The sequence below is a fragment of the Sander lucioperca genome, chromosome 5 (assembly GCF_008315115.2).
Source record: "Sander lucioperca isolate FBNREF2018 chromosome 5, SLUC_FBN_1.2, whole genome shotgun sequence".
Classification (NCBI taxonomy): Eukaryota; Metazoa; Chordata; class Actinopteri; order Perciformes; family Percidae; genus Sander; species Sander lucioperca.
This window is the reverse complement of record NC_050177.1, coordinates 4,165,001-4,189,000: the sequence shown is the minus strand read 5'-3', so window position 1 is coordinate 4,189,000 and position 24,000 is coordinate 4,165,001. Positions and strand designations below refer to the sequence as shown.

The 24,000-nt window shown below is 45.3% G+C and overlaps 1 protein-coding gene and 1 pseudogene across 3 annotated transcripts in view; one reads left to right on the top strand and one right to left on the bottom strand.

Moving 5' to 3' along the window:
• Nucleotides 1-24,000, top strand: part of LOC118495060 — a 1,111,612-nt pseudogene that overhangs the window by 1,022,891 nt on the left and 64,721 nt on the right.
• Nucleotides 12,662-24,000, bottom strand: part of LOC116058411 (diacylglycerol kinase delta) — a 42,184-nt gene continuing 30,845 nt past the window's right edge. For all 3 annotated transcript variants that reach the window (XM_031311242.2, XM_031311243.2, XM_031311244.2), the window contains 15 exons: nt 22,502-22,630; nt 22,075-22,168; nt 21,684-21,794; nt 21,494-21,590; nt 20,334-20,441; nt 20,131-20,244; nt 19,007-19,141; nt 18,077-18,240; nt 16,543-16,654; nt 15,872-15,964; nt 15,392-15,499; nt 15,054-15,171; nt 14,736-14,866; nt 13,256-13,354; nt 12,662-13,086 (listed from right to left, as the gene is read on the bottom strand). In XM_031311242.2, the coding sequence (XP_031167102.1) occupies nt 13,265-13,354; nt 14,736-14,866; nt 15,054-15,171; nt 15,392-15,499; nt 15,872-15,964; nt 16,543-16,654; nt 18,077-18,240; nt 19,007-19,141; nt 20,131-20,244; nt 20,334-20,441; nt 21,494-21,590; nt 21,684-21,794; nt 22,075-22,168; nt 22,502-22,630 (1,604 nt within the window). In that variant the 3' untranslated portion in view covers nt 12,662-13,086; nt 13,256-13,264. The remainder of the gene's footprint in view (nt 13,087-13,255; nt 13,355-14,735; nt 14,867-15,053; nt 15,172-15,391; nt 15,500-15,871; nt 15,965-16,542; nt 16,655-18,076; nt 18,241-19,006; nt 19,142-20,130; nt 20,245-20,333; nt 20,442-21,493; nt 21,591-21,683; nt 21,795-22,074; nt 22,169-22,501; nt 22,631-24,000) is intronic.

The following is a 24,000-nucleotide window of genomic DNA, read 5'->3' as shown; positions in this document are numbered from 1 at the left end:
AGCTGAATTATTCGATCATTGAAAAAGAGGCACTGGCCCTCATCTGGGCATTGCAGCACTTTGAAGTTTATGTGGGGGGTGGAGTGAGTCCGGTGTATTTTTTATACCGATCATAATCCTCTAACTTTTCTCCACTCACTCCAAAATCCAAATCAGCGGCTTATGCGTTGGTGTCTTTTCCTCCATCCATTTCATTTAGACATACGACATGTAAAAGGAGCTGAAAATACGGTGGCTGATGCCATGTCCAGAGCTATGACTATTTAAGTGACTTGGGTTTGCTTCATGTAGTATCTTTTTCTATTCGTTTGGTGGTAGTCTCTCTTAAATTGCTTCCTACAGGTACCAAGGTTGCTCGGAGGGTGACCTTGATGGGTAAGCTATGAGGGCGTCTGCAGGTTGTATTGACATACACAGGTTAAAAGTGATGTTCCAGAGTCATATTGTTGAAGATCTGAAATTTGAATTTTGAGTTGAGTTTTTTTTTTTATTATAATGTCCTTGGGACAGCTGGAGTTACATGTTGAAATAGTGAGGACTCCCATCTTAAGGGTGGGGGTGTGACGACCCTTCCCAATTTGCCTGCCTGTTATGTTTGCTCCTTTGTCTGCAGGTACTGGGAGTGGGCGGGCAGGTGGAGCTGGGAGGGTTGTCTGTACCTGGCCATCTGGGCGTGGCTTACAGAAGGCATAAAAGACTGCCCTCTTGGGAGTCTCACTCTCTCTCAGCTGGTCCTACTGCATCCATCCACCATTTTGTTTTTTGTTTGGTTTGTTGCACCTTACAACACACATCACATCATTCATTCACTCATCCACACATGGCAAACACGACTGATGTCTCCTACATTTACACACCCCACTAGTGTATTTATGTTGAGTTAATTTGTGTTATTAGTATATTTAGTTAAATAAACTACTTTTTGATTGACTTATCTGTGTGTGACCTCCCTTTTGTTGCCGGCCTTGAGCCAGACGGTAACAAATGTAAAAGAAAAAAATAAATGTTACAGGTTACATTGCAGATTCACATTTTACTCTCAAAACATCACAATGTAAATGTAGAGTAATCATCAGGGGTCTCATTTATAAAACTGTGCATAGGATCCTGACTAAAAGTGTACATACACCCAAAATCCCAAAATGGCGTACACCAAAAAAAAGTCAGATTTATAAAACCGTGTGTACGCACACCTGTAAGCAATGTTCCCTTTATAAATCAGAGATCACCTACAAGTGTGCGTACGTGGATCAGCCTCTTATCCTGCCCTGGCAGAATCATGATGACTGGCAGAGAAAAGCAAAAAACTTCTCAGGCATTCAGGAATTGCTGCAAATTGAATTATAATTTCGGCCTGTTCTCGCACAGTGTACGGAAACCTGATCTATAACTACATGTAATAATAATACGTCCAAAACGGCAGGCATTACGGCACTCGGGGACAGCTTCGACATACCAGACGTATATAATAAGATTTAACAGAACTATATGTTATATCCAAACAAGCCTTAGAGATAAAGTTGAAGATTGTATATAATATTTATAAAAAAAATCACTTAGCTGTCTGACATTTCCCTCTGGAAACAGCCGGTTTCCCCCAGAGTGGCAAGGACCTGTATGTGGAGGTTGCCCTCTCTACTGGACCCAATTCAGTACATAGATCAAAGAGCTCAGCTTTAGGGAATCTAAATCGGCATATTAGCCAGTCATCATCATGGTCCCTGAAGTCTCTTTTTCTCTCCTGATTCTTCCATTAGTGTAGTCGTCCTCCAGGGCCAGCAGTGCCATCATGCAGCATTACGCATGGGGTCACCGCAGTATTTATATGTTTACAACATATTGGTGATTGTTAACACCTAAAATCACAGCATGAACTAGTAGTATCCTCCACCCGAGATACAATTTGAAGACAAAAGTCAAATAGGCATACACACTTTTCTTCATGCAGGTTTAGTCTTGAACAGTAATAAAGTTCGGACCGATAACGGGGACATTAAGGGTAACGATTGCGCGAGAGCTTAACAGCTATATTTTCAGACTTTGACATTTGATGATATTTGCACAGTATTAAAAACAAATATTTAGTTAAATTGTGTTCTGCCGTTATCTAATGCTAGGGTATTTGATGCTATCCTGTATTCCATGCAGTCGGGCCATCTTCTCCTCCTGCGCTCCATAGCGGACAATGTGACGGTGAGACAGCGCCAATTAAATATTAAGAACGACTGTTTATTTAACATTTGAGTTGGATTTTACAAGGTGTTTATGGAACAATTATCACTCAGTACAATTGCAAGCAACAGAGCTGGATTTAATCTTCATGGTTACATGGATGATATGGAGTGAAGAAATGTGTGTGAGGCATCAATACTTAAAAATGTTACGAGTCATCGTTATTCCCACATTTACTTTCTGCAGTCTGACTTAAGTTCACCACCTCACCATTTGCGTCGCCAATTCCCATTATCTCCAAAATGTGCGTACGCATGAGTCAGAGTTTGCGTGGAGGACTGCACATTCTCCCTTCAAGTTTTTTTTTTAAATCACAACCTTTACGTGGAAAGTGGTGTACGCACATTTTCAGCCCCGTTTTGTACGTACGCCACATTTATAAATGAGACCCCAGGGACATACTGGGACAAAAGTTCAGCCCAGGACTTTGACATGGAGCGGCCTTTCATGAGAGCGTCTGAAGAGTGCATGTAGAACACAGACAGACACGCACACAGACACACGCACACAGACACACACACACACACACATGCATACACACAGACACACAGACACACACGCACACAGACACACGCACGCACACCGACACACAGACACACATGCATACACATATACAGACATGTATACACATAAACACATGCAAACACATATACACACATGCATACATATATACACACATGTATACACATATACACACATGCATACAAAGACACAGACAGACACACACTCACAGACACACACAGACACCCACACACACACACAGACAGACACACACACGCACACAGATACACACACACATGCACACAGACACACAGACACACATGTATACACATATACACACATGCAAACACATATACACACATGCATACACATATACACACATGCATACATATATACACACATGTATACACATATACACACATGTATACAAAGACACAGACAGACACACACTCACAGACACACACAGACACCCACACACACACACAGACAGACACACACACGCACACAGATACACACACACATGCACACAGACACACAGACACACATGTATACACATATACACACATGCAAACACATATACACACATGCATACACATATACACACATGCATACACATATACACACATGTATACAAAGACACAGACAGACACACACTCACAGACACACACAGACACCCACACACATACAGACACACACACAGACAGACACACAAACACACAAGCACACACACACACACACACACACACTCTTTTAAAAACCCACCTTTGTACTTTGGTCTTTGTGTAAAGTTGCTGAACCCCAATTATGCTGTATTTTAAATTAATTTAAGTATTGTAACTCATGTTTCTTTTTATTTATTTCTTCACATGTAATGTGTGTGAAAAGCAGTTTGTATCTGCGTGTTAAAGACCCCTCCCTCCACACACATGCATACACATATACACAAATGTATACACATATACACACATGCATACACATATACACACATGTATACACATATACACACATGCATACACATATACACACATGTATACACGTATACACACATGCATACACATATACACACATGTATACACATATACACACATGTATACACATATACACACATGCATACACATATACACACATGTATACACGTATACACACATGCATACACAAACAGACAGACACACACTCACAGACACACAAACACACACACACAGACACTCACACACACTCACACTCACACACACACACACACACAGAAGAATACACACAGACACACACACAGACACACACACACAGATACACACACACATGCACACACAGACAGAGACACACACACACACACACACACACAGACACACTCTTGCACAAACACACACACACACAGAGACTCACACACACTCACACACACACACAGAAGAACACACACAGACACAAACACACACACACACACACACACACACACACACACACACACACACACACAAGAAAACGCACGCACAAACACACACACACACACACACAGAAGAACAGACACAGACACAAACACACATTCACACACACACACACACACATACACACAGAAGAACACGCGCACACACACACACACACACACACACACACACACACACACAGAAGAACACACACACACAGACACTTACACACACTCACACACACACACAGAAGAACACACAAACACACACAGATACAGACACACACAAACAGATACACACACAGAGACACACACACACAGACACACACACACACACACACAGATACACACACACACACACACACACACATATACACACAGACACACTCTCGCACAAACACACACACACACACACACACAGACACTCACACACACACACACACACAGACACTCTGATGCTGAGATAAAGAAGTCATGTGTGTACCAGATAAAGAGCAGCTGCTGATGAGGGTTGGTGTAGAGCGTATATGAGCTGAGTGGTGTCAGTGTTTGTCGACCTCGGAGCAGAATGGCTGCAGTCACAGAGCTCTCCTTCCTGCTGTTTGCTCTCATCAACTACATCCATGCACAAGAACGCATCCTCATCGGACAAGAAGGATGGTCTTACACCTTTTACTTCCCCAACAACACCGACTCCTGCCTGATCTCCAGATCTGTTGGTGAGGAGAAGCTGGTCCTGTGGAACACCTCTGACCTCTGGTCCAACAGCTCCTCAGTACCTGAACACCTGAAACAACGACTTGTCAGCACAGTGAATCCTCCTTCCTTCAACCTCCTCAACCTGACCCATTCAGACTCCGGCCGGTACCGAGAGGAGTGTTGGACTGAGGGCAACGTGACACATGAGAACAATTTCACTATTACTGTTTGTACTTCAATAGATTGGAGCAGTATCCCAGCGAGTCTTGGAGGAACAGTGGACATGCCATGTAAGGGAGCAGCTGATAATCTGGATATCCAGTGGCTCAAACAGGACTCTAGATATGAGCAAGAAACATGGAGCAGAGTTTTTGGGGACGATACGACATCAGTGATGGACAATGTTAGAGGAAGATACCAAGTGGTGACAAACACATCAGCTCTTCGTGTTTCCAACGTCACAACAACAGACATTATATGGTACAGATGTCTGGTGATGAACCAACAGCAGTGTGTTAGCAGTCACACTGTATTTTGGAGACTAGATTTTGAGGCAATCTACCGCAAGGTGGGAGAGACCGCTGTGTTGCCGTGCAATGCTGCTGATTCCACTGATGAACGGCCCCCACGTTGGAGGAAGTATAATCAAAGAACAGACTCATACACTGATCTAGGACAACAAAACCAGACTGTTCCTTCAGTAAACCAAAACTACTCGCTGGTGTTTTCATCTCTAACGTTAAATCACTCAGGTCGGTACTACTGTAAAGCCTCTAGAGGAGAGCAACCGTATCATCTGGTGGTGTGCCCCAAATTTGGCCCCCCTGCTGTAGAGCTCTTCTCAGAGGGAGAAGAAGTCACTCTCAGATGCAGAGATTGGGGAGAGGATAAAGGCCATGGTTGGGGTAAGGTGCATGGTTGGTTTATCAAGTCGAACCGAACAGAGGGAAGAATCTTTAGTGTAGAGTCTAATCAGAGCATGAGCAGAGTGAGCTGGTACTATTATAAAGGTATCCTGGTTATCTCTAATATCTCAGTGGAAGACGCAGGGGAGTACTGGTGTGTAGTTGCTGACCAAGATGATGATTTGCAGTGTGTGTCAACAGAGAGAACTGTGTTAGTGTACTTGGAGCCCTTTGGGATTTACTCCACCTTCTTCAAAGTGCGATGCTCAGTGCTCAGTGTCCTGCTGCTGATGCTCTGTGCTGCTGTAGTCGCTGTGAACCGGAGGACACGGAGAGGAGCGCAGCTTTCAGCTCACACACACACTTAATATGCATATATGATCATTTCATCATTGGCTTTAATACAGCCTGGTATACACTGGCTTTAATACAGCCTGGTATACACAGGCTTTAAAACAAGGGATGGGACACATTCATGCAGAGAAAACATTTAAACTAGAACACAAAAGACAGAGAGAGAGAGATTACAGAAACAACAAACAGAAATGATGGGAAATAAGACATAAATACCCAATGATTATTATTATAATAATCTAAAATAAGTTTTGAATGTTAGAAGGTAACCTTTGATCCTGACAGGGTGCAGATGTTCCCTTATCGTCTGGATTAGTATGTTGTTTATATATATGATACTATAATGTATTTATATTGAGTTAGTTAATCTTTTCTTGATCTTGTAGGGGGGGGGGCTGCTCTGTTAGGGGACATTTTGGTTTAATAGTTTAACATGTTGGGAATTCACTTTGTAACATTACTGTCACCTATAAGAGTTTTATTATAAATCATTTTACCTTTATGTGTGTGTGTGTGTGTGTGTGTGTGTGTGTGTGTGTGTGTGTGTTCCAGATGTTGTATTTTAAATCTAAAGATTATGTGATGTTGTATATTATATATGAAGGAATATGAATTGTCTTTAATGCATTTATAATAATTGTATCTTGCAGTGTTGTCAGTGTTATAAACTTGTTATTATATCTTGGTCTATATATCTATAATCTATCATCTGTATAATAAACATTATTAATGAACATTAAAACTCGTTCTGATTGTGATTTCTGATTAATTATTATAAGCAACAAATCTCTCTGTTTGTTTCTTATGTTAACTTTCAGTAAGTAAAGTTGATTTCTAGAGCACATTTAAACACACATTAATCTGACCAAAGGGCTGAATAAAAGAACATTAAAATGTAAATATCAAAACCCAAAAAGAAGATCCCAACACCAACAACAAGCAGCAGTTCCCAAACCCAGAATGATGACATGATGAGACCAGATAGAGAGATTAGAGAGTTCTAATGGGTCTTTATCCCAGATATAAAAACAGAAATGGAGGGAGACCATCTGATATGTGAAGGCAGCAGCTTCCACCGTCGTGGAGCAGCAGCTGGAAAGGCTCTGTCCCATATTTGGCAGTTTGCAGATGATCTGTATCTGTGTTTTATTATAAAGTTAATGAAATAAAAGGTGTTGTACTTTGTCTCAGCTACATATCTACGCATATCAATTTACCTGACCTAATATTATTAATAGGTTGTGTCAATATCATTAAAATGAATATTTAGCCAAAACTCTTAAGTCTTTTTCAATCCATTCCCTTAAACCCTCCACGTACTTTATTTTCTAGATTGAAAGAACTAATAACTAACTTTATTTGGAATAATCAACACCCTAGACTTAGACTCTCCTTACTATATATGTCATACGATAGAGGAGGACTCCAAGTTCCAAACTTTCTCTGATATTATTGGGCGGCCCAGATTAGAACTACCATGCACTGGTTCTTGGCTGATTTTACCCCTCCCCCCGGGTCAGGGTCGGTCGGCCGTCGGGTTGGTGTGTCAGAGCCTTATAAGAACATAATCAGTTCCCTCGTATGCCGCCTCTGTCCATCCTTGAAAAGGCCATAATGGACAATCTCCATGGTCGTGGCCAGGTGTCCCTCCTATATAAATTGTTTGTGGATAATTCTGAAGAATCCTCTAATAGCAAAAGGCTGGAGTGGTCGCGTGACATGAGCAGGGAAATCTCTGAAGCAGCCTGGAAGACAGTTTGCCAAACAGCTCAGACACAGACTATCAACACCAGATTTAAACTGACACAATTAAAATGGATTATGCACACTTACATAACTCCTTCCCTTCTGCATTGTTTTAATAAGAATAACCCAGACCTATGTGTTAAATGGGGCCTAGAAGAGGGTACACTATTTATTTGTCTGTGGAACTGCCCAAACATTAGAGAATTCTGGGAAAAGGTTGTACAGACTTTGTCTGAAATTACCTCTATGACGCTACCTGTATGCCCTAAGATTTCAGTCTTGGTCTTTTTCCACTTGAGACAAAACTGTCAAGTAAGTGCTCATAAAAAACAATCAATGTTTGTTCAATACAGGCTAAAAGAGCACAGAGGCACCTTCAGTAGGATTATGGTTTAAGAACCTCTCCAACTGCTTGGCCACTGATTGGTTCGCTAACCCATTGCCTTTGTTCATAAACTGCAGAGATACTGGTCTAATGTCTTGACAGAAATTAACAAGGTACTTGGGCTAAAATGACAGATGGAGTCAATGTCTCTTATTCATGTTTGATAAAAAAAAAAGAAAAAGAGCAGCTGCTGATGAGAGCTGTCTCCAAAAGAAAGGTTATAATTCTAAATAAATTCTACATTTATTCATGGTCTCCCTGCTAGATATGTAGTGTTAAAACACCAGAGATTCTTCTGTATTCTTACATATGCAGCTAGGAAGAATATATTATTACAGTGGATTAGTGATAAACAGCCAACTGTTGAGGGCATGAAGTCTTGATTGATTTAGTACCTCTGGAATATCTGACATGTGTGATACAGTCCAAATTAAAATAGTTTTATAAAGTTTGGGAACCTTATCTGAATTATTTGGACCCCATTGTTGCTGACATTATATTACGGGCATTTTCTGATAAGGTCACAAAAGAGAGAGTACTTTACTATTATTCTGCCAAATATTTGTCCCGCTACTAGTCACGAAGCTGTCTCTGTGTGTGTGTGTGTGTGTGTGTTTGTGTGTGTGTGTGTGTGTGTGTGTGTGTGTGTGTCTGTGTGTCCTTCCCCTCTCTCTTATCTCTGAATAAAGTGTGTATGAAGACCCGTCAGCCTCTGTGATTTTAGACTCGTGTAAAGGACATTGATTACTGGATAGAGAGCTGATGCTGCAAAGTTTCCTCTGATGATGAGATAAAGAAGTCATGTTTGATAAAAAAATACAGACACACACAAACACACAGACATACACAGACACACACAGACACACACACACACACACACACACACAGACACACACACATATACACACACAGACACACACACAGACACACACACACACACACACACACACAAAGACACACACATAGACACACACACACACTCTCTTTTAAAAACCCACTTTTATACTTTAGTATTTGTGTAAAGTTGCTGCACTCTAATTATGCTGTATTTTAAATTAGTTTAAATGTTGTAACTCATGTTTCTTTTTATTCATTCATTCATATCTAATGGGCATGTGTGAAGCACTTTGTAACTGCGTGTTAAAGACACCCCCCCCCCAAAGAAGTCATGTAAAAAACAGAAAAAGATAAGCTGATGAGGGTTGGCATGGCGATCTGACGTCCTTGAAGGAGCTGATGCGATAACATTTCACTGGAACTGAAACTAACCACGCATGCAACCAACGACTGCTGTCGAGCTAATGCTAGCCATATCTCCCATCTCTAGGAGGGGGGGGGTGACCTGTTGAATAAGTGCTGCATTGTGATTGGCTGTGTTTGGAGAAGGGAAGCAAGTCACTTCTTGTTAGATGTTTGTGTCTTAGGTAGAGAATTGTTATGTGATAATTGATAAAAAGTGTTTGATGCAAATGAAAACTGAGTGAACGTCTGAGAAATAACTGCTGGTTTAGGAGATTGGGGGTGTAGTTTGAGTGAGAGGTTTCTAAAGTCATGTTAGGCCTACATGTAAAGATTTAGGGTGTAAACAGTTGTAAAAAACTGTAATATGCAACCCCACTATATACTACTGACTTACTGTGTACTTCTACTTCAGAGGAAAACATTGTACTACTGTATTTACCTGACAGAGAAATGTTAACTGGTTACACACACACACACACACACACACACACACACACACACACACACACACACACATACATACACACACACACATGTATACACATATACACACATGCTTACACATATACACACATGTAAATACATATACACACATGCATACACATATGTTAGGCCTGCTGCTCCGAGGTAGCTTCTCTGTCCCTCCTCTCTCCCTCTGTCTGTCCTAATTACAGTCAAGACGACCACAGCTAGTCTCGCTCCAGACAACCTTTGCTTACAGTCTACTTATATGTTTGCCTGTCCTGATCCTTTCTCTTGTTTCTCAGCGGCCATTGGAACCTGACTCCTGCTACCGCTTCACTCCTGCCATCCACCGGACCAGAACCACCACCACCGGACCCCACCACTAGCCGGCCTATTGTCTTCCTCTGATGGACCCACTCCTTCCTGGAATCCACCTGACCTGTTCTCCACCCTGGAAACCTGGACTTGATAGTTGAGTACTTTGAATAAAACCTCTTAATTCACACTCCTGGCTCTGCGTTCTGTCTGCATTTGGGTTCTGTTCATCATTCAAACCTAACAATATACACACATGTATACAAATATACATACATGCCTACACATATATACACATATACACACATGTATACACATATACACACACATGCATTCACATATACACACATGCCTACACATATACACACATGCATATACATGTACACACATGCATTCACATATACACACATGCATACACAAACACACACTCACAGACACACACACACACACTCTCTTTAAAAAACCCACCTTTATACTTTAGCCTTTGTGTAAAGTTGCTGAACCCCAATTATGCTGTATTTTAAATTAATTTAAATAGTTTAACGCATGTTCCTTTTAATTTATGTATCTATATGTAATGTGACACACACACACCCCTCTCTTATCTGTTTCATCTCCTCTCTGAATAATGTGTGTATGAAGACCCGTCAGCCTCTGTGGTTTTAGACTTGTGTAAAGGACATTGATTACTGGATAGAGAGCTGATGCTGCAGTTTCCTCTGATGACGAGATAAAGAAGTCAGTTGCTTTAACATATTGACTGTAAACTATGTGTCATGTAACATGAGTTAAGAGTCCCTGAGCCTCTCTCTTCTCTACAGAGACACACTAATGGAGCTACGTTAGCCTGCTGCTGCTATATAGGCTGCTATTAGCTTTGGCTGCTAACGTAGCATGATACGATCATATAAGGCCATGCTGCGCCACGTGATGCTAACGTTACAAGCTGAAGCTGCACATTATTCAAAGATCAAGTGGCTATTTTTGTTACTATTCACAGGACTTCTGTTATCTCCATAAGTTCCTACAGACACACACACACACACACACACACACATAGACGCACACACACACACACACACAGACACACAGACACACACACACAAACACACAGATACACACACACACACACACACACACACACACACACACACACACACACACACACACACACACACACACACACACACACACACACACACAGGGAGACGTTGAGTTCAATGACCTGAAACAGAATCAGGTAAAAGTGAGAATGTGGAGTTTTATTTGCCAACAGGCTGAAATGACTCAGCGGTTTCTCTTCAGTGTGTGATTAACCCTTCAGACAGCATTCGCTGATATTTTTAAGACATTTTAATAAATGAACAGTTAGTTTGGTCCTTTAAAGATGGCGACACTCAGGAGAGTCTCTGATTGGTTCGGGAGCGTCTCTGTCTCCGCCCCATCGTCACTTTTTACCACTTCCTCCAAATGTCAGCTGCAGTTCATACAGGAAATAAATATCTTTTAGTACAAAAGTTAATGTTTCTAGAAAGATTTAAAGGTTCCGCTGCGTGCAGAGGAGCTTGTGATTGGTCGGCCGGTCAGCAGAGACGGGGTCAAAGGTCAAAGGTCACACGGAGCCGACTGGATCCTTCTGTCTTCTCATGTAGAACCCGGGCCGGCTGGGTTTCAATCCTTTAGCTTGTCCAAAGAAAAAAACATCCTACGGGTAAAAACAAAGTCTAAAACGTCAAAAGGGACAAGCATTAAAAAAGGGCCAAAAAAGGGCCAAAGAAGGACCCAAAAACAGCCAAAAAATGGCCAAAGAAGGACCCAAAAACAGCCAAAAAAGGGCCAAAGAAGCACCCCAAAACAGCCAAAAAAGGGCCAAAGAAGGACCCAAAAACTGCCAAAAAAAGGGCCAAAGAAGGACCCAAAAACAGCCAAAAAAAAGGGCCAAAGAAGCACCCCAAAACAGCCAAAAAAGGGCCAAAGAAGCACCCCAAAACAGCCAAAAAAGGGCCAAAGAAGGACCCAAAAACTGCCAAAAAAGGGCCAAAGAAGGACCCAAAAACAGCAAAAAAAGGGCCAAAGAAGCACCCCAAAACAGCCAAAAAGGACCCCAAAACAGCCAAAAAAGGGCCAAAGAAGGACCCCAAAACAGCCAAAAAAGAGCCAAAAAGGGGGTTAAAAAAATGCAGAAAAAGGGCCAGAAAAAGCATCCAAAGTGTGAAAAGGGTTATAAAAAACCCCCCAAAAAGTGCCAAAAAATGGCCAAAGAAGCACCAAAAAAGGGCCAAAGAAGCACCCAAAAAGCACCCGGATAGGGGTTAAAAAAACGCAGAGAAAGGGCCAGAAAAAATTCAAGTGTCAAAAGCGCCAAAAAACAGCCATAGAAGCACCAAAAAGGGCCAAAAAAGGGGTTAAAAAAAAGCAGAAAAGGGTTAAAAAACATTAAAAACCGTTCAAAAAAGCGCCAGAAAAGTGTGAAAAGGGTAATAAAAAAACAGTTTTTGTCGAGGTTGTTGCGGTCGCTGATAAAGACAGAAAGAGAATCTACAGATTATAAAGAAATGAAACCAAAGTCAGAATGTTAACACGTCCTCAAACAGAGAGAGAGTCTGAACTCTGTCTGGGTCTGAAGATCAAATGTCAATAAAGTTTTTAAAGTCTCTGGTGGCAGTGGATCCATGTTAGGCCCCGCCCTCTCCGCCTCCCGGGTGAGATGACAAGGCACTAGCGGGTACTGTGATTGGTCCAATCACAGCGGGCGTCAGATGTGATGTCACAGCGTGTGGCTGTGTTCAGGGTCAGAGGAAACGTCCGTTATCACATCGCTGCACCTGGGACATCAAAAACAAGGACTTCTTACAATCATTATTATACTCATATTATAACATATAGCATCAAACAAGAGTCAAAAGCATTAAACAAACATTAAACAAACGTACAACAAACGTTAAACAAACGTACAACAAATGTTTAAAAAGAAAGCTAAAAACAAATAGTCACCTGACGGCTTCAGGCCTCGCTGGCGCTGCTGTTCCTGTTGATCTCTCTGATTCCCTGAAGGATCCTCTTCATGTGACCTACCTTAGTTACACCCAGATCCTACACACACACACACACACACACACACACACACACACACACACACACACACACACACACACACACACACACACACACACACATTAGCTAATGCCTTTATTACAGTCTGCCTTGCACCAGCTCTTAGTTCTGCTGTTCTAGTGTCAGACTGCTGGGAGACTTCCCCTGACACACTGAGCTCCTCTCTCCTCCCTCCTCTCTCCTCTCTCTCTCCTCCCTCCTCCCTCCTCTCTCTCTCCTCTCTTCTCTCTCCTCTCTCCTCTCTCTCTCCTCCCTCCTCCCTCCTCTCTCTCTCCTCTCTTCTCTCTCCTCTCTCCTCTCTCTCCTCTCTCCCTCCTCCCTCCTCCCTCCTCTCTCTCTCTCCATGTCCCAGACATGCTTGTTACTAACCTAGCTCTGGGGAGATTACTCCTTATAGTCCTTATGTTTTATCACCCATAGTTTTCCTTGGATTAGGGTGGCACCTAAACCATGGTTGCAGCTGTCGCCGTGCTCCTGCTGCTACACCCTGCTACACCCTGCAGTGCCCTGCTACACCCTGTTACACTCTGCAGTGTCCTGCTACACCCTGTTACACTCTGCAGTGTCCTGCTACACCCTGTTACACCCTGCCGTGTCCTGCTACACCCTGTAACGCCCTGCAGTGTCCTGCTACACCCTGTAATGCCCTGCAGTGTCCTGCTACACCCTGCTACATCCTGCTACACCCTGTAAGGCCCTGCAGTGCTCTGCTACACCCTGTAACGCCCTGCAGTGTCCTGCTACACCCTGCAGTGTCCTGCTACACCCTGTAACGCCCTGCAGTGTCCTGCTACACCCTGTAACGCCCTGCTACACCCTGCAGTGTCCTGCTACACCCTGTAACGCCCTGCAGTGTCCTGCTACATCCTGTAACGCCCTGCAGTGTCCTGCTACATCCTGTAACGCCCTGCTACACCCTGTAACGCCCTGCAGTGTTCTGCTACATCCTGTAACGCCCTGCTACACCCTGTAACGCCCTGCAGTGTCCTGCTACACCCTGTAACGCCCTGCTACACCCTGTAACGCCCTGCAGTGTCCTGCTACATCCTGTAACGCCCTGCTACACCCTGTAACACCCTGCAGTGTTCTGCTACATCCTGTAACGCCCTGCTACACCCTGTAACGCTTTAATTAATTCTTAATTCTTCTAATTACTGTAATTGTTGGGTCTTTGTAAATTATAGAGTGTGGTCTAGACCTACTCTATCTGTAAAGTGTCTTGAGATAACTTTTGTTATGATTTGATACTATAAATAAAATTGAATTGATTTTTATCTAAAGCGACTTCCAATAAGCTAATTTAGCAGTTAGCGGTTAGCAGTTGGTGTTAGCAGTTAGCGGTTAGCGGTTAGCGTGGTACCTTCAGGTCCCTCCTCTCCAGGTGGATGAGTTCGGCTCCGCGGACGTCGTGTCCAATAAAGATGTCTTTATACTCAGAGAGACACAGGAAGTCCAGCCACGCCCCCACCTCCTCCGTCCCCCACTGGTGAACTGAGAGACAGACAGGTAGAGGGTCAGACAGACAGGAAGTGGGTCAGACAGACAGAGAGAGAGACAGGCGGGTAGAGAGGGCTGACCTGGTAGACAGACAGACAGAGAGACAGACAGGTAGAGAGGGCTGACCTGGCAGAGACAGAGAGAGAGACGGACAGGTAGAGAAACAGACAGGTAGGCTGACCTGGCAGAGACAGAGTAGCGCAGGTCTCTCTGTTTTTGTTGTTTTTGTCTTTTTTGAACTTCGGGACGAGACGAAACTTTGCGCTCCGACTGCGTTTGGAAAAATCTGTCAGAGGACCCTGAGACAGAGAGACAGACAGGTTCATACAGACAGACAGGTTCATACAGACAGACAGGTTCATACAGGCGGACAGGTTCATACAGACAGTTTCATACAGACAGACAGACAGGCCGACAGGTTCATACAGGCAGACAAGTTCATACAGACAGCAGACAGGTTCATACAGACAGACAGGCAGGCAGGTTCATACAGACAGACAGTCAGACAGACAGGTTTACCTCGTCGATGATGGGACTGAGCCAGGGAACGTCAGCGAGTCGTCGGAGCTGCTGAGACACCGAACTCAGAGCTGCATTCAACTGTTCCTGCTGAGGAAGATCCAGCTGCTACACACACACACACACACACACACACACACACACACAGACACACACACACACACACACACACACACAGACACACACACACACACAGACACACACACACACACACACACACACACACACACACACACACACACACACACACACACACACACACACACACACACTCACACACACACACACACACACACACACACCTTCATATTTTAGCATTCAGAAACTGAACTTTTTTGAGCTCACTACAACAGAAATGTCTCAAACATCTTCAGATGATTTATCAAAGACATGCAGAGAGGAAGACAGACAGACACACAGACAGACAGACAGAGAGACAGACAGACAGGCAGACAGACAGAGAGGCAGACAGGCAGTTACCATGGACATCTTCCCAGCCAGCAGCAGTTCAGTCTCACTGAGTAAAGCTTTGACGTTACTGACCATCTGAAGGACCAGACTGCAGCTCAGGGCCTGGACACAGAGACAGGGAGGGAGAGAGACAGACAGAGACAGGGAGGGAGAGAGACAGACAGAGACACAGGGAGAGAGACAGAGACAGATAGAGACACAGAGACAGGGAGGGAGAGAGACAGACAAGAGACACAGAGACAGTGAGGGAGAGAGACAGACAGAGACACAGGGAGAGAGACAGAGACACAGAGACAGGGAGGGAGAGAGACAGACAGAGACACAGAGACAGTGAGGGAGAGAGACAGAGACAGACAGAGACACAGAGACAGGGAGTGAGAGAGACAGAGAGACAGAGACAGGGAGGGAGGGAGACAGGTTCAGTATTCAGTAATAAAACCAGAGATTAAATTCACTTTAAAACATTATAATTAACATCATACAAGTCCCTTTATTCAAGAGGACAGGACAGCGTCCAGGACAGCGTCCAGGACAGCGTCCAGGACAGAGTCCAGCACAGAGTCCAGAACACAGTCCAGGACAGAGTCGAGGACGGGGTCCAGGACAGGACAGAGTCCAGAACAGAGTCCAGAAAAGGACAGAGTTCAGGACAGGACAGAGACTAAAGACGCAGTTTGTACCCCGGAGGTGTTGGACTTGGCGTAGACCACGTCCATGGCCTTGGAGCTGGCGTTGACGGCGTGAGCCAGTTCCTGTTCCAGACTGTGATGAGACTGGGCCACCTCCCGGATACTGGAACAGAAAACAACATCAAGAACATCAATAACATCAGCTGTCTTCTATGATATCAATCAATAATATCTATGTTACCTGTGTAGTATTACCTGAGTAGTATTACCTGTGTAGTATTACCTGAGTAGTATTACCTGAGTAGTATTACCTGTGTAGTATTACCTGTGTAGTGTTACCTGTGTAGTATTACCTGTGTAGTGATACCTGTGTAGTATTACCTGTGTAGTATTACATGTGTAGTGTTACCTGTGTAGTATTACCTGTGTAGTGTTACCTGTGTAGTATTACCTGTGTAGTATTACCTAAGTAGTGTTACCTGTGTAGTATTACCTGAGTAGTATTACCTGTGTAGTATTACCTGAGTAGTATTACCTGTATAGTATTACCCGAGTAGTATTACCTGTGTAGTATTACCTGAGTAGTTTTACCTGTGTAGTATTACCTGAGTAGTATTACCTGTATAGTATTACCTGTGTAGTATTACCTGAGTAGTATTACATGTGTAGTATTACCTGAGTAGTATTACCTGTGTAGTATTACCTGAGTAGTATTACCTGAGTAGTATTACCTGAGTAGTATTACCTGTGTAGTATTACCTGAGTAGTATTACCTGAGTAGTATAACCTGTATAGTATTACCTGTGTAGTATTACCTGAGTAGTATTACATGTGTAGTATTACCTGAGTAGTGTTACCTGTGTAGTATTACCTGAGTAGTATTACCTGAGTAGTGTTACCTGTGTAGTATTAACTGTATAGTGTTACCTGTATAGTGTTACCTGTGTAGTATTACCTGAGTAGCATTACCTGTGTAGTATTACCTGAGTAGTATTACCTGTGTAGTATTACCTGAGTAGTGTTACCTGAGTAGTATTACCTGTATAGTATTACCTGTGTAGTATTACCTGAGTAGTGTTACCTGTATAGTATTACCTGTATAGTGTTACCTGTATAGTATTACCTGTGTAGTATTACCTGAGTAGTATTACCCGAGTAGTATTACATGTGTAGTATTACCTGAGTAGTATTACCTGAGTAGTATTACCTGTATAGTATTACCTGTGTAGTATTACCTGAGTAGTGTTACCTGTATAGTATTACCTGTATAGTGTTACCTGTATAGTATTACCTGTGTAGTATTACCTGAGTAGTATTACATGTGTAGTATTACCTGAGTAGTGTTACCTGTGTAGTATTACCTGAGTAGTATTACCTGTATAGTGTTACCTGTGTAGTATTACCTGAGTAGTATGACCTGTGTAGTATTACCTGAGTAGTATTACCTGAGTAGTATTACCTGAGTAGTATTACCTGTGTAGTATTACCTGTGTAGTATTACCTGAGTAGTATTACCTGTGTAGTATTACCTGAGTAGTATTACCTGAGTAGTATTACCTGTGTAGTATTACCTGAGTAGTATTACCTGTGTATGAGAGCTCCGGCTGCCTGTCCCAACTCGCTGACGAGCGCCGTCTCTTCCTCGGAGACGATCTCCGGCTGTGAGGACGGGGCGGGCTGTGGGGGGGGCGTCCGGACAAACTCACACTTCTGTTTGTCCTCCCAGGACTTCAGGGTGCTCTCGAACGCCTGACACACACACACACACACACACACACACACACACACACACACACACACACACAGACACACACACACACACACACACACACACAGACACACACAGAGACACACACACACACACACACACACACACAGAGAGACACACACACACACACACTGAAGCTCAGGCTCTGCTTTGGGGGGGGGGTCCCTGGGTGGGGGTCTGGGTGAGGGTCTGGGTTCAGATCTCTGTCAGTACTCACCCTGTCCCTGGTCACGGTCTGGGTTCAGGTCTCTGTCAGTACTCACCCTGTCCCTGGTCAGGGTCTGGGTTCAGGTCTCTGTCAGTACTCACCCTGTCCCTGGTCAGGGTCTGGGTGAGGGTCTCCGTCAGTATCCACCCTGTCCCTGGTCAGGGTCTGGGTGAGGGTCTCCGTCAGTATCCACCCTGTCCCTGGTCAGGGTCTGGGTGAGGGTCTCCGTCAGTATCCACCCTGTCCCTGGTCAGGGTCTGGGTGAGGGTCTCTGTCTGTACTCACCCTGTCCCTGGTCAGGGTCTGGGTTCAGGTCTCTGTCAGTACTCACCCTGTCCCTGGTCAGGGTCTGGGTTCAGGTCTCTGTCAGTACTCACCCTGTCCCTGGTCAGGGTCTGGGTGAGGGTCCCCGTCAGTATCCACCCTGTACCTGGTCAGGGTCTGGGTGAGGGTCTCTGTCAGTACTCACCCTGTCCCTGGTCAGGGTCTGGGTGGGGGTCTGGGTGAGGGTTGGGGTGAGGGTCTCTGTCAGTACTCACCCTGTCCCTGGTCAGGGTCTGGGTCCGGTTCTTGTGGATGATCTTGATGTAACCTGGAGGCTGGAGCCACGCCTCCCCGTCCACCTGCACCGGGACGCCTTCATCACCCAGGATAGTGATCTTCACGGTCCGACACTGAGACACACAGACAGGCAGTCAGACAGACAGGCAGAGAGACAGGCAGACAGACATGCAGAGAGACAGGCAGTCAGAGAGACAGGCAGAGAGACAGACAGAGACAAGCAGAGAGACAGGCAGACACACAGACAGGCAATCAGACAGACAGACAGACAAGCAGAGAGACAGGCAGAAACACAGACAGGCAATCAGACAGACAGGCAGTCAAAGAGACATGCAGAGAGACAGACAGACAGGCAGAGAGACAGACAGAGAGACAGGCAGGCAGTCAGAGAGACAGACAGGCAGAGAGAGAGGCAGGCAGTCAGTCAGAGAGACAGACAGGCAGAGAGACAGACACACAGACAGGCAGTCAGAGAGACAGACAGACAGACAGCGAGACAGACAGGCAGAGAAACAGACACACAGACAGGCAGTCAGACAGACAGGCAGAGAGACAGACAGAGAGAGAGACAGACAGACGGACAGACAGACAAGCAGAGAGATAGACACACAGACAGGCGGTCAGACAGACAGGCAGAGAGACAGGCAGTCAGACAGACAGACAGAGAGACAGACACACAGACAGGCAGTCAGAGACAGGCAGACAGACAGCGAGACAGACAGGCAGAGAGACAGACACACAGACAGACAGTCAGAGAGACAGGCAGACAGATAGACAAAGAGACAGGCAGAGAGACAGACAGAGAGACAGGCAGAGAGACACAGACAGACAGGCAGAGAGACACACAGACAGGCAGTCAGAGAGAGAGACAGACAGACAAGCAGAGAGACAGACACACAGACAGGCAGTCAGACAGACAGGCAGATAGACAGGCAGTCAGACAGACAGCGAGACAGACAGGCAGTCAGACAGACAGCGAGACAGACAGGCAGAGAGACAGACAGAGAGAGAGATAGACGGACAGACAGGCAGTCAGACAGACAGGCAGTCAGACAGGCAGTCAGAGAGACAGGCAGAGAGACAGACAGACAGACAGGTGTACCTGTGCGATGCGATGGTGTTGCAGGTTGATGACTCGGGACACAGCCATCTGCATGCTGCCGAACACTGCCACCACCTCCAGGATCTTATCATCGAAGGACGGAGCTGTGAACGTCTGAGAGACAGACAGGCAGACAGACAGGTTAGAGAGACAGACAGTGAGTCAGACAGACAGTGAGACAGACAGACAGGTTCAGTCCTCACATCGTCCTCTTTGGTTCCTCCCCAGAAGTTGGTTCCTCCTGCGTAACTCGGGATGTTCAACACAGCGATGCCTTGCAGACTGGGGAGAGGGATCGGACGCCCATCACACTGTAACACACACACACACACACACACACACACACACACACACACACACACACACACACACACACACACACACACACAATCGTTAATGTTATTAAATGGTTGTAGTTTAGTTAGGTTTCGGCACCTCTGGTTCAGAACTGCACATACTCTGGAAACTAAAGGACCAGATGGCAGCGGGGGTATCGGGAGGTCTGGGCTTCACGTTGTACAGCAGGTGGAGGTGGAGACACAGGGACCATCTTTACACACACACACACACACACACACACACACATATATATATATACACTGTGGCCAAGTGGCCCCTGAATCGTTGCCATGCCGGGTACACGCCTTCAAACAAGCCCATGGCCAAGAAACCAGCCGACAACAAGGCACGGCTGGCAACCACTAATTACCGCCTCAAGCTGCCACTCGTTAGCCCTTGGTAGCCCTCGTTAGCCCTCGTTAGGCCTCGGTAGCCCTCGTTAGCCCTCGTTAGGCCTCGTTAGGCCTCGGTAGCCCTCTTTAGGCCAGGACAAAAGCAGCCACACCATCAAAGGCAGGTCAGTCTGTGTTTGCCTCTCAAACTAACCACTGCTCTATCGCCTGCACCCAGAAAGCACAAATTGAAGCCAAGGAAGACTGGAGCCGAACGACCCACCAATCTGCCCGGGAACTCGAGGTCTCCTGTCCACGCCGTGTACAACTTCACCGGTGAGCCCCTCTACAGCACCTCGCCTACCCAGCTGAATTCCCCGAGCCGTGACGCAACCCTGCTCACCAGCCACGCCACGAGGGGCCCACGCCACGAGGGGCCCACGCCACGAGGGGCCCACGCCACAAGGGGCCCACGCCACGAGGGGCCCATGCCACAAGGGGCCCACGCCACAAGGGGCCCACGTCACCGCACTGCTCACTTTGCTGCACCAAGAAAAATAAAGCACCCATCTTAGTGGGTTTGCACTGCTCCATTCTTGTCCTGCTACAACATACACACACACACACACAAACACACACACACACACACACACACACACACACACGTCACTCAGTCTGTTAGCGTGTCTCACCTCCAGCAGGACCTTCTGCTCCAGGTTCTTGTAGGTTCTGTGCAGCAGCTCTTTGGTTCCCAGGACTCCGTACCACATCATGTTCTTCGTCCGACTCCTGAACACACACACACACACACACACACACACACAATGTCAACATCAGGCTGAGGTATGTGTGGACAGGAAGGTGGAGGTGAGTGGATCGTACCTGCACTTTTCTGGGTGTTCGTCTCTCTTGTTGTTGAAGTCCAGAGAGATTTTAGCATCCAGTCCTATTCCAAAGTAGTTGTTCATCACACACTTCTCAGTGTAGCAGTCCCTACACACACACACACATACACACACACACACACACACACACACACACACACACACACACACACACAGAGTCACACACAGAGTCACACACACACACACACACACACACAGACAGACAGACAGACAGACAGACACACATTTTATATTGTCGTTATATAGTCCGAATGTAAAAGCAAATACAACAAGTTATAAGACAGACAGACAGAGAGAGAGGGACAGACAGAGAGAGAGAGAGACAGATAGACAGGCAGGCGGAGAGAGAGACAGACAGACAGACTCACATGTTGTCGGGGTCACAGCTGAACGGGTCGGCGTTGACCAATAGTCGACTGATGACAGAACTACTGGAGAGAGAAGCTGAGAAACCTCTAAGAGCTACATACACACACACACACACACACACACACACACACACACACACACACACACACACACACACACACACACACACACACACACACACACACACACACACACACACACAGGGACACACACACACACACACACACACACACACACACACACACACAGGCACACAGGCACACACACACACACACACACACACACACACAGAGTTTTAGAGTGTATTTGTCATAAGCTCAGTGTAATTTAGGATTGTGATGGAATGTTCCCTCTCTCTGACTGATGACATCATCTCTCTGACTGATGACATCATCTCTCTGACACACAAACTGAGGAAGTTATTACCTGGATAGAGGATCTTTGTGTTCAGCATGGGCATGTTCTCCCTACTTCCTGTCTGGAGAGGAAGTGACGCAGAGCTGCCCAGTGACAGGCCGCCTTTACTGATCAGCTTCTCACACGGCGTCTTACTGACTAAAGAGACAGACAGACAGACAGACAGACAGCTCAATCTCATTGGAGCAGATTAACGGACAGGCACCGGGCTGCAGGCCTCCACTGTCAGGACACCTCCGCTGTAACACCTCCACTGTCAGGACACCTCCACTGTCAGGACACCTCCACTGTAACACCTCCACTGTCAGGACACCTCCACTGTCAGGACACCTCCACTGTCAGGACACCTCCACTGTAACACCTCCACTGTCAGGACACCTCCACTGTCAGGACACCTCCACTGTAACACCTCCACTGTCAGGACACCTCCACTGTCAGGACACCTCCACTGTAACACCTCCACTGTAACACCTCCACTGTCAGGACACCTCCACTGTCAGGACACCTCCACTGTAACACCTCCACTGTCAGGACACCTCCACTGTAACACCTCCACTGTAACACCTCCACTGTCAGGACACCTCCACTGTCAGGACACCTCCACTGTCAGGACACCTCCACTGTAACACCTCCACTGTCAGGACACCTCCACTGTCAGGACGACCTCCGCTGTAACACCTCCACTGTCAGGACACCTCCACTGTCAGGACACCTCCACTGTCAGGACACCTCCACTGTAACACCTCCACTGTCAGGACACCTCCGCTGTAACACCTCCACTGTCAGGACACCTCCACTGTCAGGACACCTCCACTGTCAGGACACCTCCACTGTAACACCTCCACTGTAAACTCTCCTTGCATTAGCTGGGCATCGTCACGTCTCTTTCTGAACTCCCAAACATGATATGTGAGCCAGCCAAGCTACCAACACCATGTGGCAGGACTACATGGCACATTTTATTTTAATTTTTCCACCAAAACGAATAGTAAGTGAAATTACTGAGAAATGGCATGCTTCTGCACCATCAGTACTTTTTATTTTTGATACTTGAGTATATTTTGCTTCTAACACAACAGACTAAATTACTTAAGTGTCTTGTTTTAGCCACTTTCACTTTAGTACGTTTTTGAATGCCGGACTTTAACCCGTAGTGAAGTATTTTCGTAGTCATTATTACTACTTCTACATAAGTAAGGCCTCCTTTACACTACCTGGTGCAAGTGGCCATTTTACCTGTAAGCAAAGACAATCTAAGTCTGCAGGCTGTATGCATTCATTTGAATTGAAGTTCATGTACTATAATTCAAACATGATGCATTTGATATCCTTTTTAGATGCATCATTCAATCATTCCATACAGTGGGAAGCCTGCAGTGGAACGCTGCACAACATGCTGCAGTTAGCTCCACTATATACCAATATATATAAGTATATATGACAACATGCTGCAGTCAGTTCCACTATATACCAATATATATAAGTATATATGACAACATGCTGCAGTT